This window comes from Gopherus flavomarginatus, chromosome 1 (genome assembly GCF_025201925.1).
Source record: "Gopherus flavomarginatus isolate rGopFla2 chromosome 1, rGopFla2.mat.asm, whole genome shotgun sequence".
NCBI lineage: Eukaryota > Metazoa > Chordata > Testudines > Testudinidae > Gopherus > Gopherus flavomarginatus.
The window spans coordinates 348,866,605-348,882,430 of record NC_066617.1 but is presented as its reverse complement, the minus strand read 5'-3'; the positions used below and the strand labels follow the sequence as shown (position 1 = coordinate 348,882,430).

General features: G+C 46.6%; 1 protein-coding gene across 3 annotated transcripts in view; it reads left to right on the top strand.

The window, feature by feature from the left end:
• The first annotated feature begins 429 nt into the window (after nucleotides 1–429).
• Nucleotides 430–15,826, top strand: part of LOC127045165 (glutamate carboxypeptidase 2-like) — a 65,616-nt gene continuing 50,219 nt past the window's right edge. Inside the window, exons 1-4 of one of the 3 annotated variants that reach the window (XM_050940950.1) lie at nucleotides 430–547; nucleotides 2,861–2,969; nucleotides 8,527–8,713; nucleotides 10,036–10,137. In XM_050940950.1, the coding sequence (XP_050796907.1) occupies nucleotides 430–547; nucleotides 2,861–2,969; nucleotides 8,527–8,713; nucleotides 10,036–10,137 (516 nt within the window). Of the gene's footprint in view, nucleotides 548–626; nucleotides 648–2,860; nucleotides 2,970–8,526; nucleotides 8,714–10,035; nucleotides 10,146–15,826 lie in introns of those variants that run through there. The other 2 variants (XM_050940957.1, XM_050940965.1) reach the window with 2 other exon arrangements.

Below are 15,826 nucleotides of genomic sequence, written 5' to 3'. Positions count from 1 at the left end.
AGCTTCACCCAGTGACATCCCCAAACCCCATTCAGATCTTCTCCCTCTCCCGCATGTCTGTCTCCCCGCTTCTTTTCAATACGCAAGAGTCAGAAGCTGCAAAGTCGGGCTCAGGATCCGGATCTTCCCGGGGCCTTTGAATCCGGGAGGGGCTGATCTGAGCCAGTCTTTAACCGAAACACGTTGCAAACTCCTGCTCCCCTAAGAGGACGGAGACGTGCGGAGCAGCCTCCCAGGGCAGGCGCCTCTGCCACGCAGCGAGAGTTGGCGGGGCCCGGGCTGGGCTCAGGGAGGCGCCGTAGCCCGGACTCTCCCGTCCCTGCCTGCGGGAGTGAAGCGGACTTCGCCCGGCGCGGAGCGGGCTGGGGACAAGCGGCAGCGCCCAGCTGAGGCCCGGATCGCTGGGCAGCGCAGCTCAAGCAGGCCAGCATGTGGACCGCGCTCCGGAGCGGCGCCGAGCGGAGCTCGCCGAGGGGCAGCAGGGGTCGCGTTTGTGCCCTGAGTCTGGCGGTAGCGGCCGCGCTGCTCCTGCTCGGCTTCCTCATCGGTACCGTGCAGCCAGCTTGGGGCCGGGCTTGGGGGCGGGTTCCGGCTGGGGGCTTCCTTACGGGCGCACGCAGGGACTGAGCCCCTTGAGCTCAGGGGAGGTTCGTTCCTGCTTTTCCAGGCCAGGAGTTTTCAAACTTTTTTTTCTGGCAACCCGGTTAAAGAAAATGTTTGATGCCCGCTAGGGATGAGGGGTCTGGGGTGTGGAAGGGGTTGGGGTGAGGGATTCAGGGTGTGGGAGAGGGCTTGGCTGGGCAGGGGGTTAGGGTGCAGGAGGGGGTCAGGGATCTGGGGTGGGGGTGCAGGCTCTGGGCTGGGGCCAGGGATGTGGGGTTTGGGGTGCAGGAGGGAGTTCTGGGTTCGGGGGGACTCAGGGCTGGGGATTGGGGGTCAGGTCTCTGGGCTGTGGGTGCAGGTTCTGGGGTGGGGTTGGGGAAGAGGGGTTTGTGATGCAGGAGGGGGCTCCAGATTTGAGGGGGGCTCATGGCTGGGACAGGGGAATGGGGTACAGGGTTGGGGCACGTGCTTACCTCCAGTGGCTCCCGGTCAGTGGTGCAGCCTGGGAGCAGAGGCAGGCTTCCCACCTGTCCTGACACTGTGGACCGCACTGCATCCCGGAAGCGGCCAGCAGCAGGTCCAGCTCCTAGATGGAGGCACACAAATGGCTCTGCACAGTTCTCGCCCACAAGCACTGCCCCTACAGCTGCCATTGACTGATTCCTGGCCAATGGGAGTGCGGAGCCGGTGCTCAGGGTGGGGGCAGTGTGCAGAGCCCCATGGCCCTCCTGCCTAGGAGCCGTACCTGCTGCCGACCGTTTCTGGGGCGCAGCGTGGTGTCAGAACAGGTTGGGACTAGCCTGCGCCTCTGCAACCCAGTGCCCAGTACTGGCTCTTGACCCGCAGTTTGAAAATCACTGCTCCCGGAGATCAAGCCCACTTCACTTTGCAGTCACTCACTGCAGGGTAAAGCGCCCCATGCAACACCTCGGACCATAGCAGCCAGATCAGCCCATGATTCGCAGCAACTGAGCTCACAAGCAAGCATGCGAGGAAGGGGGGAATTGGTGTTTTAGGTATGATTGTTTCACAGTTTGTCAGGGAGAAGAATAGCAGAGATGGCCAGAACAAAAGGCAGAAGAGAGACACACACTGAAAGAATGAAACAAACACACTGAAACAAAGAGCCCCAGATGAATAGCCACAGACTGACTGGCAGAAAACACGTGCTTTTTCCTTTGGAGGGAGGTTTTTCTTTTAACTCCTCATGTTCCCCACCACTGAACTGAGCATTTTCCATAGGAGACTTCCATTTCCCCCCAATTCCACAGGTTAAAAGGGAGCAGTAATGGAAAAAGGTATAAGAAAAGGACCCAAAAGTCCTACCTTTAATCTTGGGGGTTTCTTAGCCATTTATTCATGGTTTCTATCGCTAGAAAGCCTTAACTGAATTATTTTCTGCTCAGAGAGATGGACATATGTATTAAGTTGTGCTAGTCCCCCTCTCTGTCCCTGCAGGATTTCTCCCTCTTGTATATTCCCCTTTCTACATTTTGAAGTTATGATGTAATCTCTGCCGTATTCACACAGAAAACGGGGGGGGGGGGGGGTGGGTCCTGTAAAAATTGAAACCCAGAACTACTGGAATTCTAGTTTCTATGACCAGATGTCCCTGGTGGAGCACATCCTCTGTCTTTACTGTTCTAACTGATTTTTTTTAAAATAATTATTTAGGAAGTTTGAATAAGATTACAAATCCTTGCCCTGTAAATATCAAACAAAACAATCATTACAACAGTTCACTTTTGTTTAAGGAGACGTTATAATAACTAATGTTTCATAGGAGAAAAGTCCGAAGTATGCAGAGCCCAAAGTCACAGAGATTTGCATGTCACTCCATGAACTTGCAACCCATGTCCTTTGTTTCTGTGCATCTTTCTGAAGATGCTATCTTTCTGCTGAGATGAATTGAACCAACATGCCCTGAGATGATTAGTCATTTGGTGGCCTGGTGCTTATGGGACAGTAGATAGAACCTTCAAAATCCACAGTCAAGTAGGGTTGCACTGATGAATAGGGATAATATTTCTTTTTTTCCCATTCCATCTGTCTTATCTATCCAGGCTATAAGCTCTCTTACTTTGTGTTGCTTCAATGTCTCGCACATCAGACTTTGATCTTGGTTGGGTCCTCTAAACACTAGTGTAATAACACCAATAATAAAAGGCATAATAAAATCTTGAACTAATACTGAAGGATATTGTCATGGGCCATAGAAATAATGTTTTCGTAGTGCTCTAATCTTTGTATTTTGCAGGTTGGTTTACAAAACCTACTGATGAGGTAACAGCCGCTAGTTTCCATGAAAAGGTGAAGAAGGCATTTATGGCTGAAATGAAAGCTGAAAACATCAAGCAGTTTCTATAGTAAGTGAAGTCTGTACTTATCCACGACATTCATCTGTGATCAACTGGTACAATGACTAGGTTTGTGAACAGACTTTGGGTTATGACCAGGGCCGGCTCCAAGCACTAGCCAAGCAAGCTTGTGCTTGGGGTGGCAGATTCTAAGGGGCGGCATTCCATCCAATCCTAGTGCGGCATGGCCGCCCTTTTTTTTTCTTTGTTTGCCGTTCTGGCCACCCTGTAGGGGGCGGTGGCGCGGAGGAGGGGAGCGCCCTGCTGAGAGCCGGCTGCGCGCTCCGTCTGCCCCAGCCGGTGCCAGGTCTGCAGCAAGCTCGGCAACCTGCATCCTTCCTTCCCCGCCGACTGGAGCGGCGCCCTCGCGGCAGGCCGCATGGCGGGAAGTGCTGAGTGGTAAGCGCCCTGGCTGAAGGAAGCCCTGGCTGCCCCTCTTCCCTCTCTCTCCCCCCCTTCCCCCCCGCTAGCCAGGGCGCGCACTTCACTGCCTGGGGCATGTCTGCAGTGCAGGGAGTCCCGCTAGCCGAAAGTTTGCACTCTGGCTCCAGCCGCCCCGCAGGTTTTTTTTTTTTTTTTTTTGCTTTGGGTAGCAAAAAAGCCAGAGCCGGCCCTGGTTATAATAGCTGTATAATACCCATGTGAGTCATGTTTGACAGTGGAGCCAATCACAGTTCCTCCTGTTGCTTCTTAACTTTTGTGGAAAACAGTGGTCCCTCTATAGAGAGCGAGGTCCAATGATTTCAGTGTGGTCAAACCCTCACTCTGTGCTTCTCTGGGGTGGTGAACAGTATAAGAGGACTCAGAGGTCAAGGCTGCCACCCCATCACAGCCCAGCCTTCCCCACTGCAGCCAGATTCCATTTGCAGGGGGAGTGTTTACCCTGCATCAATTTTCAGGCAATACTCTGACTTCGAAGGGAGATATACAAGTGGATTGGGGTCCTAAATCAGGAGCGACTCCACTGAGGTTGGTGGAGTTACACCAGGAGAACCAGACAGCAGGTCCTTGCCTTCCAGACTATTTGCAGGTTAGCATCTCCTACTCACATTTGCTATGTCCAAATCACATGTCCTTTTCATTTTCGTCTGCCACTCTTACTCTGGCAATTCCTTCCATGTGGACCCTATGTCTGGATTCTCCTCTCTGACATGCCTCTAAGTTCTGCTCCTTTGTGATGAAAATAATTGATATGGGCATCTGGAGATGGGGTTGTCATAACATTTCTTCCCAGATCTGGACTTTAGCGTCCAAAATATGGGTGTTAGCATGAAAACCTCCAAGCTTAGTTACCAGCTTGGACCTGGTATTGCTGCCACCAGCTAGGAATTATACAGTGCCTAGCTCACTGTGGTCTCCCCAAAACCTTCCCTGGGGGACCCCCAGACTCAGATGCCTTGAGTCTTACAACAAAGGGAAATAACCCCCTCCCCTTGTTTCCTTGTTACTTCCTCCCAGGCTCCCCTCCCTGGACGACCCTAGGAGATTCCCTGCTTCCAGTCCTGGAAACACAAGTACCGAGAGATCTAATCTCTCTTCCCCCTCACCCAGAGGGTATGCAAAGTCAGGCTTAGTAAATCTAACACAAAGAGATTTTCCCCCTGACTTCTTCCTCCCACCAGTTCCCTGGTGAGCTGCAGACTCAATTCCCTGGAGTCCCCACTAAAGAAAAACTCCAACTGGTCTTAAAAAGAAAGCTTTATATAATAAAGAAAGAAAAAGACATTAAACATAGTCTCTGTATCCAAGTGACAATATACAGGGTCAATTGCTTAAAAGAAAAATGAATAAACAGCCTTATCCAAAAAGAATACACTCCAGCAACTACACACATGTAAATACAAAAAAACAATATAAACCTATTGTCTTACTATCCTTGTACTTACAACTTGGAAACAGAAGATTAGAAAGCCTGGAGATTCCTGTGGTCACTCTCAGAGCCGAGAAAAAAAGACAGACCAAGAACAAAGGACTCACACACAAAACTTCCCTCCACCCAGATTTGAAAAAGTCTTGTTTCCTGATTGGTCCTCTGGTCAGGTGTTTGGTTCCCTGTGTTAACCCTTTACAGGTAAAAGAACATTAACCCTTAGCTATCTGTTTATGACAGGGGTAGATACCAGCTGGTCAATTTAAAATCTGACCAATTACCACAAAATAAATCTGTGGTTCTCACACCTTCAAGTTCCTTCTTAAGGATACATTTAATCCAAAAGTCTTATTCCACTCACCCATCCCAAAGCATGTTAACTAGGAGGGTAGGCCCAGATCATCTGTGATACTTAGGCACCTAGCTCCCACTGATTTTGGATTTGAGGATCTGGTCCATAATGTTTTAAATAAACTTGTCCTTGTGTTTAAGCCTAGCTGGAAGCCTAGCACTCCTGAAAATTCAGACAATGGTACAAGGGTGGTGGTGGGGAGCATAGGTTAAAAAAAACACCCCATAATAGTCCTTAATTTCCATAATTTATTCTAGAATTTTTAATTAGGGAAAAGTTGAGACACGTTTAGTAATTTATATGATGTGGTTGGGTAAATGTATTAGTAATCTCTTAATGGAGTCCAGCATTTGTTAGAAGTTATTATTAATTCCAGTCAGGGACAGACCAGAGACCTCTGTTTATTTCTAGTAATTAACTTTCAGTGTAAGAAGTATCAGTGATTTAGGGATTCTGCCTTACATATAACTCCCAACCTTTTAAACACATGATTGGGCCTAGGTGGAAATGTTCTTAGAAAACCAATCTCACTTGATGAGATCATGGCAATTCCACTGATTTAATGTTAAATGCATTTGCCACAAATCATTGCAATTATTAAATTACCCTAGACTAAATAAGATCAGGCTAAAGGCCCAGGATTGTATAGGAAATAAAATTTTAACCCAGGATTTGGTTATTACCAAAGTAAGAGGGTTGCTAAACATTCTTGCGGTAGGATTGCTTTATGCCATCAGAACTCCCTGTCTCTATGCCCACAGCAAACATTACTGCCTCAGCTTTCAAAAAACAGGCAGTTCTGAGGTAGAATGTGGCAGTTACACAACAGTAATGCTGAACAGCAGATTGGTGCAGGAAATGAATACAACATCCAATTAAAACAGCAAAAGAAATATAAGGATGGAGAATTCAATTATTTGAAATGGACCTTAGCCAAGATCCTGGGAGTTGAACGTTCTTAACTCTAATGAAAAATGTCACTGGCTCTTTAATGACCACAAATGGTCAGGGGCTCAGTTCTACATGTCACCCAGGAGTTGACACTTCCACCAGAACAGTAGCCACAACACCATGTTAGAATATGGGCTTAATATTAACTCAGCGAATGATGGGTTATCCACAAACATTCTTTGTAAAAGTAGAGGAACACAGGTCTTCCAGAGTGCTCAGTTTGCCAACTCTGTTCTCATTGATCTAGGGAGCAAAGGTCAAAGTTGTTCTCAATCATATCTCCGTAGTTCACATAATATTGCATTACTGACTAATATAGTGACTCTAGGGCTTAGCTAGTAACTGCTTTCTTTAAAAATTGCATTGCCTGATCTTCACCAGAGTGCTAGAGTATCAGGAATTCTCCCCAGGTTAGGGCTCAGATGCCACTGTACACAAGGGTACCCTAAATGTGGCAGATGACGTATTTAAAAGTACATAATCTAGTATTTTCAAAAAGCAATATCAGTGTAAGAAAAAAAAGTAAGTAATTAACTGGTATAAAACAAAGGAAGCACTAGATCAGGGATCGGCAACCTTCAGCCCGCAGCCTGCCAGGGTAAGCCCCCTGTCAGGCCAGGCCGGTTTGTTTACCTGCTGTGTCCACAGGTTTGGCTGGTTGTGGCTCCCACTGGCCGCAGTTCACTGTTCCAGGCCAATAGGGGCTGCGAAAAGCATGGCCAGCACATTCCTCGGCCTGCACTGCTTCCTGCAGCCCCCATTGGCTTGGAATGGTGAACCGCAGCCAGTGGGAGCTACGATCGGCCGAACCTGCGAATGCAGCAGGTAAACAAACCGGCCCGGCCCACCGGGGGCTTACCCTGGTGGGCCGCGGGCTGAAGGTTGCTGATTCCTGCACTAGATACTGTGACAGAGTCAGGCCAGATGGCTACAGGAGAGTGATAGAAGGTAGATATATTAGTCTCAGATTAAGCAGGGCCCTTTTCCCTGAGTAAGATAATGGGCTGTTCCAGAACAATCAGGACGTTGCTGGAACCAATTAAAGCAGGCTAATTAAGACATCTGGAGCCGATTAAGAAGCTGCCAGACTCGATTAGGACAGGCAGGCTAATCAGGGCACCTGGTTTTAAAAAGGACCTCACTTCAGTTAGTGAGGCGCATATGAGGAGCTGGGAGCAAGAAGTATGCAAGGGATCTGAGAGTGAGTAGGTGTACTGCTGGAGGACTGCAAAGTACATGCGTTACCAGACATCGAGAGGAAGGTCCTGTAGTGAGGATAAAGAAGGTGTTTGGAGGAGGCCATGGGGAAGTAGCCCAGGGAGCTGTAGCCATCACACAGCAGTTACAAGAGACACTGTAGACAGTTGCAATCCACAGAGCCCTGGGCTGGAACCTGGAGTAGAGAGTGGGCCCGGGTTCCCCCCATCCCCTCAACTCCCTATTTGAGACAAGAGGAGGTGACCTGCATTGTGGGTCCTACCAGAGGGGAAGGTTTTTTGGACAAATAATCATTTATGCCAAAATTCATGAAGACTTGGGAAGACCATCATGAATATTGCATATCATATGGCTCCATGAACAGTAGCAAATCAAATTTAGAGATCAGATTTTCAATAAATGTGTAAATCAGGTTCTTCAGTGTTTGTTCGGCTGTAGTAAAGGGGAATAATAATAATAATATCTAGTTTTTATCAGTAGATCTAAAAGTGCTTTACAAAGGAGGTCAGTATCATTGTCCCTGTTTTAGAGATGGAGAAACTGAGTCACAGAACCAGGGGCAGCTCTAGGCATTTTGCCGCCCCAAGCACGGCAGGCAGGCTGCCCTCGGCTTACCTCCCGCAGGGTCCACTGGTCCCACGGCTTCGGTGGACCTCCCGCAGGCCTGTCTGCGGGAGGTCCTCCGAAGCCACGGGACCAGCGGACCCTCCGCAGGCAAGCCGCTGAGGGCAGCCTGCCTGCCGCCCTCACGGCGCCGGCAGAGCACCCCCCGCGGCTTGCTGCCCCAAGTACATGCTTGGCGTGCTGGGGCCTGGAGCTGCCCCTGCACAGAGCAGTGAAGGCCTCATCCAACAGTCCATAGTAGAGCTGGGAATAGAACCCAAGTCTCCTGAATTTCAATGCAGTGATCTATGCACAAGGCAACACTGCTTTCCAGAAGGGGGAAGTAATAATAGTTTAGGGGAAACTGAAGTCTTTGATTTCTACGTTTATAAAACTGACTTAAAGCCATAAGTACAGGGATGACAGGGTAGCTGGTTTAATCTGGGCAGTTCTGATGGCTTTTTATATGCTTTAAAATGTACTTTTTCCCATTAAATCAAGAAGCTCACTTCTAATTACAAAATCCAGTTCCTGGTATTGACTGCTAATACATGCCCATTCCTTTTCCCTAGTAATTTTACACAGCGTCCTCACCTCGCAGGCACAGCTGAGAACCTGCGCCTTGCACAGCAAATCCAAGCCCAGTGGAAGGAATTTGGATTGGATTCGGTTGAGCTGGCTCACTATGATGTCCTGTTGTCCTACCCTAATGAAACAAATCCCAACTACATCTCAATTATTGATGAGCATGGAACTGAGGTAAAGAAGACATCAGGTTTTCCATCTCAGGGTTTGTCTACACAGGGAAGTTAATTTGGATTAGAGTGGGATGTGAATTTAAAGTGGAATAGTTAATACTTATTAACTCACTCTGTGGATGCTCTTATTCTGGATTAGGAGTGCCTTATTTTGAATTATTTTAGTCTACTGAAGGATTACATGGATTAAGATAAAATAATTCAGAATAAGAGTGTCCACATAGATAATTAATCAGTATTAGCTCCCCATGCAGACAAGTCCTCAGAGGAAAAACTCACTTTCATATACATTGGGATAAGAAACTGTGGGAGGGGATATCTATCCTCCGCTCTGCTAATATTTTACTGTATGAAAATCACATTAGGCCCAATCCAAAGATCATTGAAGTCAGTGGTAAGAGATTGTCACTGACAGGCTTTGGACCAAGACTGAGACCTTAGTCTTTTTGTACCTTAATTTTCCCTACTGTATATTGGCGATGACAATGCTTGCCCATATTTGTAGAACGTATTGACGTCTATGGATGGAAGAAGTACTACATGAAGCCTGCTTATTACTGTTTTATTTTTAAACTGCCACTCCAAATACGAGAAAAAAAAATTGCATCCAGCTTCATTAGTCACATACTTACAGTTGAGGTAATTGTGCTGTGTTCAGACTTAGCAGTTTTAAGGGTGGCAATGTGTGTCTAGGGCTAGAGCGTGAGACTAAAGCTGTATATACACAAGCGAAAACTGGATGTGTGGTTCACCACCAGTGCAGCTCCTTTGCTAGTAGAAGCTGTGGTGTATACAAAACTTAGACCTTTTACCCCTGTGTTGTCTAACCTGGGGTTGCATATTGTGTAGAGAGAACCACATGGGTGGGCCACTGTGCCCATGCATATTTTATTGGGGCTCCATGCTGGTGCAGATTTCTCCCTACTTAGTTCTCTTTGCAAGATCAGGGCTTAAGCCTGCAACCTGAAATGCATGCCCAAAAGCTGGGCAGGAGGAACCCTGGGTTAGACAGCAGAACTAGATTAATCTAAACCATAACTATCTGAGAAATATGCCCTGTGCCCAGGGCTGGCTCCAGGGTTTCTGCCTCCCCAAGCGGTGCCAAAAAAAAACAAACCGCGATCAGCGTCTGCTCCACCACGCCACTTTCTTCTTTGGTGGCAATTCGGCAGCCGGTCCTTCCTTCGGAGAGGGACCGAGGGACCCGCTGCCAAAGAGCCTCACCGTTGGCTGCCCCAAGCACCTGCTTGCTGAGCTGTTGCCTGGAGCCGGCCCTGACTGTGCCTCGTTCTAATATGATGTCTTTCTCTTCTTTCAAACTAGATCTTCAATACATCATTATTTGAGCCTCCCCCTCCAGGATATGAGACTGTTACAGATGTTGTGCCACCATACAGTGCCTTCTCAGCCCCAGGGGTACCAGAGGTAAAGAGGTTAGAACTCTTAAATTCCAGGCTTCCTGCCCTATGTTAGGGTTGCCAGTTTTGGTTGGACGTATTCCTGGAGGTTTCATCACATGACATAATCTTAAAAGGTTAATCTTTAATTCTTGAAAACTCCTGGACAATTCTAGAGGTTTGGCAACCCTACCCTACCCTCATACCATGAGACTACATCATCCCTAGAAAGTGTTAGCCCTTGTGTATTGGGAAAATTATGAATTAGGGAATTATATTTGCCTGCTTAAATTTGGCCCTCTAGCTTCAGTTGGAGATGTTCCTTTTTTGACTCTCTTCCTAAAAAAAAAAAGATGTTTAGTGTTGTTGGCTGCTATATTCCATCCCAGTGGTCACTGTAAACTTAGTTTAATGTTTTTCAATCTTGAGTGACAAGTCAGGATCCTAAATCCATATTTAGGTATCTAAATAAACAACATTGTTTTCAAAGGTGTTCTGCACCCACAGCTTCCATTGACATCAATCGAAATTTTGAGCTTCAGTATCTCAGAAGATGGCCATATAAATGTGCCATATTAAACATAAAAGATCTTGGCCCCATTGAAGCCAAAGACAAGTTCCCACTGACTTCAGTGGGGATAGGATTTTGTCCAAAAGGAAACTTTGTAACTTATGGGCTTGTCTATTTTAGGACAATATGTCATGTTAGAAATTGTGTTAATTGACATGTTTTAATTAGCACAGTGTTAAACGCTACTTTGTCCTTAGTGTAGACAAGGTCAGCACAAGGTCAAAACAAGCTATTTTAACCAGCAAACACAGCTGACTAATATGTATTAAAATACCATGTGCTAGCTAGCACATGTTAAAATACATATTTCTCCTAAGATAGACATGGAGGTAGATATTCAGAAGGTCAAATCGCATAGGTGCTTAACTCTCATTAAAATTCAATAAGAGTTAAAGCAGCAAAGAGTCCTATGGCACCTTATAGACTAACGTCTGTTAGTCTGTTAGTCTATAAGGTGCCACAGGACGCTTTGCTGCTTTTTCAGATCCAGACTAGCACAGCTACCCCTTTGATACTTGACACCAATAAGAGTTAAGTGCATAAGTGTCCTTTATGCCTCTAAAAATCTACCCTACTGCCTCTCAGGGCAAATTCTTTTTTACCATCACATTAGCTAAACAATATGAGTTTAATAACTTTTCTAACATGGTGCATTTTACCAGTATAGACAAGCCCTATTATGAGCAACGAGTATTTAACCTGTACCCCAAGTCCTTCAAAAGACACTTGTATGAAACATTAGCTGGTGATGAAATGCTCGGTACTCATGGGTGTCTGCGTGGTTATACTTTAATCAGCCACACAATCTATGGAGTAATGATGGGTGCCTTATTGCTGTGTTGCTTCTAAAAGTACCAGTGTTTCTGTGACTGCTGCCACAGTGCCAACCTGGCAATATCTTGTGCCACTGGCATTGCCATGTCATGCTTAGAAAGCATCACATTTCTAGGAATGATGAGAAATCATATGGCACTCATCATGGGCTGGATCCTTCATTTCCTATGCACCCAGAACTCCCATTGATGGTGGCTGGAGTATAAGGAATGCAGGATCAGGCCCCCATGTGGTGTGGGAAGTTTTGATTACAAAAAATTCTAGGCAAGCTATCCTTGTCTTAGGGTGAGTGGTTCCTTGAGGGCACTGACTATACCAAATGGATCTGGAAGTAATTGTGTATGGGGGGAATGTGCATACAGCACCACCTCTTAGGAGAGTGTGTCATGCTTCCCTCTGTATCCAGTCAGTTGTGCTTCCTGCTGCAAAAGAGGAGTTAGGGAAAGGTTTTTGTGTTTTCCCCCTTCCTCCCCCCCCCACATGGGCAAGAATCAGGCACAATCTGGCTCTTGTTAAATCCCAATGCTCTTGTGTTAACGGACATTTGCACTTTAGAACATTCCGTAGAGTATTATTTTTGGTACCTCCTGTTTTGCAGAGCATTCCAAAGGACAGAGGCTTCCTTGCAGAACTAGTGTGTAGAGCAGGAGCTTTCCTGTGTTATGTCCTTGCTGCTCACTAGTGGATTTAGTCAGCAATTTGTAAGATTAGAAAAGAATTTATTTGTGCACAATACCTTTCTTGACTATTTAATTCAGGCTGTTAATTACTATTTTTTATTGTGGTTTAATAATAGGCTGCTCAAGTCCAGAAAACTAAAGGTATCCTGCTCACAGTTGGGTTTAATATTCAGAGGTAGCTGGAAAATCAGACCACATAAACTCTATTCACCAGGGAATTTTCAGTTAACGAGATTTTGTAGAACTGCAGCAGGATATTTGGAGCATAGTGTATGGGAACACTCATGGATTATGACCTCCTGTCATAAAATAGTATCCTGAGAAAAACACTATGACTGTGTCATTTTATTTGGTCTCTGGTGAGCCACAATAAGTGATAGAAAGTAGAGGAACAATACCAATAGATCTGAACGGCTGAAGCTGCCTTTTCAAAAAACTAATTAAAATTAAATACATGAATGTTATCTGAAAGAAAAAAATGATGCCTGAGACACACCAGGCTTTCTCTTCAAAGAATTGAATGCTAATTGTTCCTTACTTATGGTCACAGAGTTGGAAAAATCTTAATTCATCTAGCTAGTGCTATCAACAATAAAGTATTCCAATGGGCTGCTCCATTACATATCAGAAGATTCTAGATGATGGGTTTTCTTTTGTTAAGAGCAGTTAGCATGAGCAACTCCATTTTGTAAGTTCCCCTACTTTGTATCCATCATTAACTAAAAGCGAGCACATCACATACACAGCTCCCAAGGGCAGCATTAAAGAAAGATAAAGTCAGAAACAGGGAAGAGGATAGGAACACAGCTGTAGCAACATAATTAAGGAAAAATTCTAGTATGCAAGGTAACAGCTGGACTGTGCACTAGCCAGCACGAGGACAGTGATTGACTGTAATAGACTAAAGATAAGAAAATGGCTTGTTTATTGGTTAAGGCTTCCGATTCACGAGGGTAGCATGCGCTCCTAAAAGGTATATAACTTCTATGTAATCTGCAGCCTGAGTCTGTCCCTGATTAGTAGGGGGACACCACGTTCAAACATTGTTTGAACCTTGCGCAATAAAACTTTGTTATTTGGGCATTCTGTAAATCTTTGAGTTTTGTGCCTCAGCCTAGAAATGAACGGTGCGTGGCCTACAGGTATAATTCGCAACAGTTCGTGGCGACTCCGCTGGGATTCTAGGCTCGCAGGATAAGACCTCACTGCTCCTCCTGGACGAGTCTAGCCGGCACTTGAGCGCTCCGAGAACTCCGGGGAGTGGGAGCGTGGGTCGTCACCCAGGCGGTAAGGTGGCACACTTTGGGTGTGTTCCTGACTGGCCCTCAGGAACCTAGTTTGGTGTTACGTAGCCTTCTGGCGTAATTCGTAACAGTTTGAGGATTGTCTTGTCTTTGTGTCTATCCGCCTCTGTTGTGGAGTTGCTCATGCTAACTACTCTTAACACTTTTTAAACTAACTACATGCTTTTACCCCTAACTCCCCATGCAGTTAGTTTTAGTGCTTGTGAGAAGTTCCAAGTCAGCAGACCTGGAAGTTGAAGTCTTTAGTTTCTCCATACAACAGTACGGTCTACATCACTGCCAGCTGCTTTCCTGTTATTTATTATTTGTATAATTGTATGATGTAGGGACCCCAAACACTATCACGGCTCCGTTGTGTGAGGCTGTGGCAGGGCAGAGGTAAAACCCCTTGACTGCCCTGCTAAAATGCTGGCTACGTCCTGCTTTCGGGCAGAGAGGCCGGGGTCGAGGCTCAAAGCAGCCAGCAGGGAGCCCAGCTGCAGGCCCTAATGAGGGCTGGCTCACTGCAATAGACTGAGCTAAGCAGTGACAGCTGGGCTGAAGGCTGGGTGGGCTATAAAAGCCCTAAACCAAACTCAGTCAAGAGGCTAGCCTGGGCGGGGACAGGAGGCTTCAGCTCTGTCTGCTCACCACAGGAAGGGAGCCTCAAGGGCCAGGAGACCCTGGAAAGGGGATAACTTTTGGGAGATAAAGGGGACTGCACGGTGGCACTGTAAAATAAAGCACAAGGGTGAAACACCAGAAGAAGGCCTGAGAACTCTTATTTTACCAGCCTAAGCACAGGGCGAGAAGGCAGAAACCTGTGCGAACCCTGTGACACAAGCACATAGTAAGAGACAGTCCCTATCCCAATGACCTTACAACCTAAGCAAACAAGGCAAACAGAGGGTGGGAGAAAGGAGGTATTATCCCCATTCATAGGTGGGGAACTGATACACAGAGGGGAGTGACTTGCCTGCGGGTCCACAAGAAGTTTGTCACTGTCAAGAATTAAAACCCAGGTTTGATGAGTCCCAGTCCAGTGCTCCAGCCACAAGACCATCCTTGCCTAGGCACAGTGGCCTTCCCATTAGTCTGAATACTATGGCTAATAGTTTCTTTATCAATCATGGAACATTACATGGGCTCCTTTAGGAGGGGCAACATACGATATGATTGGTTCAACTGCACAAGATACAGAGCCCCTTTTCACTTGTGAGTTATGTTTTAGCCAGGGATGCCCACTCCATTATCAGCTCATTATATTTATGGGCCAAATCCTGCTTGCTGTACTTCCCTGGCATGCTCTTGGGAGCGTATTCAAATAATGTTATTGAACTGAAGGCACACTTGGGGTGACTGCCTTGCTTCTGATAGAATTCTCCCTTCCTTGGATACAGTACGACCACCCCATCAGGACTGATACATACCTAGAGTGCATACAAATATTTTTGAGCACATGTGAATTTAGCCCCATGCACACAGCTGAAGAAGAAGATGGCAACTTGCTCTATATAGGTATAAATGGGACCTCCGTCAGGAAGCAAAAGCTCATGCAGATTGGAGCAGCTCTACCTCTAGCCAACAAACACAGGCAAGAACACATAGCTAGAGCCCTACCACATTCATGGTCCTTTTTGGTTAATTTCACAGTCATAAGGTTTTAAAAATCATAAATTTCATGATTTCTGCTATTTAAATCTGAAATGTCATGGTGGTGTAACTCTAGGAGTCCTGACCCAAAAAGGAAATTTTTGTGGGGGTTGCAAGGTTATTGCAGGGAAGGTTGCGGTTCTACTCCCTTACTTCTGCACTGCTGCTGGTAGTGGCGCTGCCTTCAGAGCTGGGCAGCGTGAGAGTGGCGGCTGCTGGCTGGGAGCCCAGCTGTGAAGGCAGTGCCAGCAGCAGCGAAGAAGTAAGGGTGGTATAGTGTGGTATTGCCACCCTTCCTTCTCTGCTGTTGCTGCTGGTGGGGTGCTGCCTTCAGAGCTGGGTGCCTGGCCAAGAGTCTCTGAAGGCAGCATGGAAGTAAGGATGGCAATACCACGACCGCCCAAAAATAACCTTGTGGCCTCACCCCGCAACTCCCTATTGGGTCAGAACCCCCAGTTTGAGAGAGGCTGATCTCCCCCTTGAAATCTATAGAGTACAGAGTAAATGCACACAAAAGACCAGATTTCTCAGTCCGTGACACATTTTTCATGGTGGTGAATTTGGTAGGGCCCTAATCCTAGCACTGTGCTGAGAGCTCCACTGCCAGCCTATCTGTTGCGGGAGTGACTAAAATTCTGGTCCACAAGGCACTTAACAGGATGAGTGCAAGCTGCCTCAAAGACCACCATTCATGAC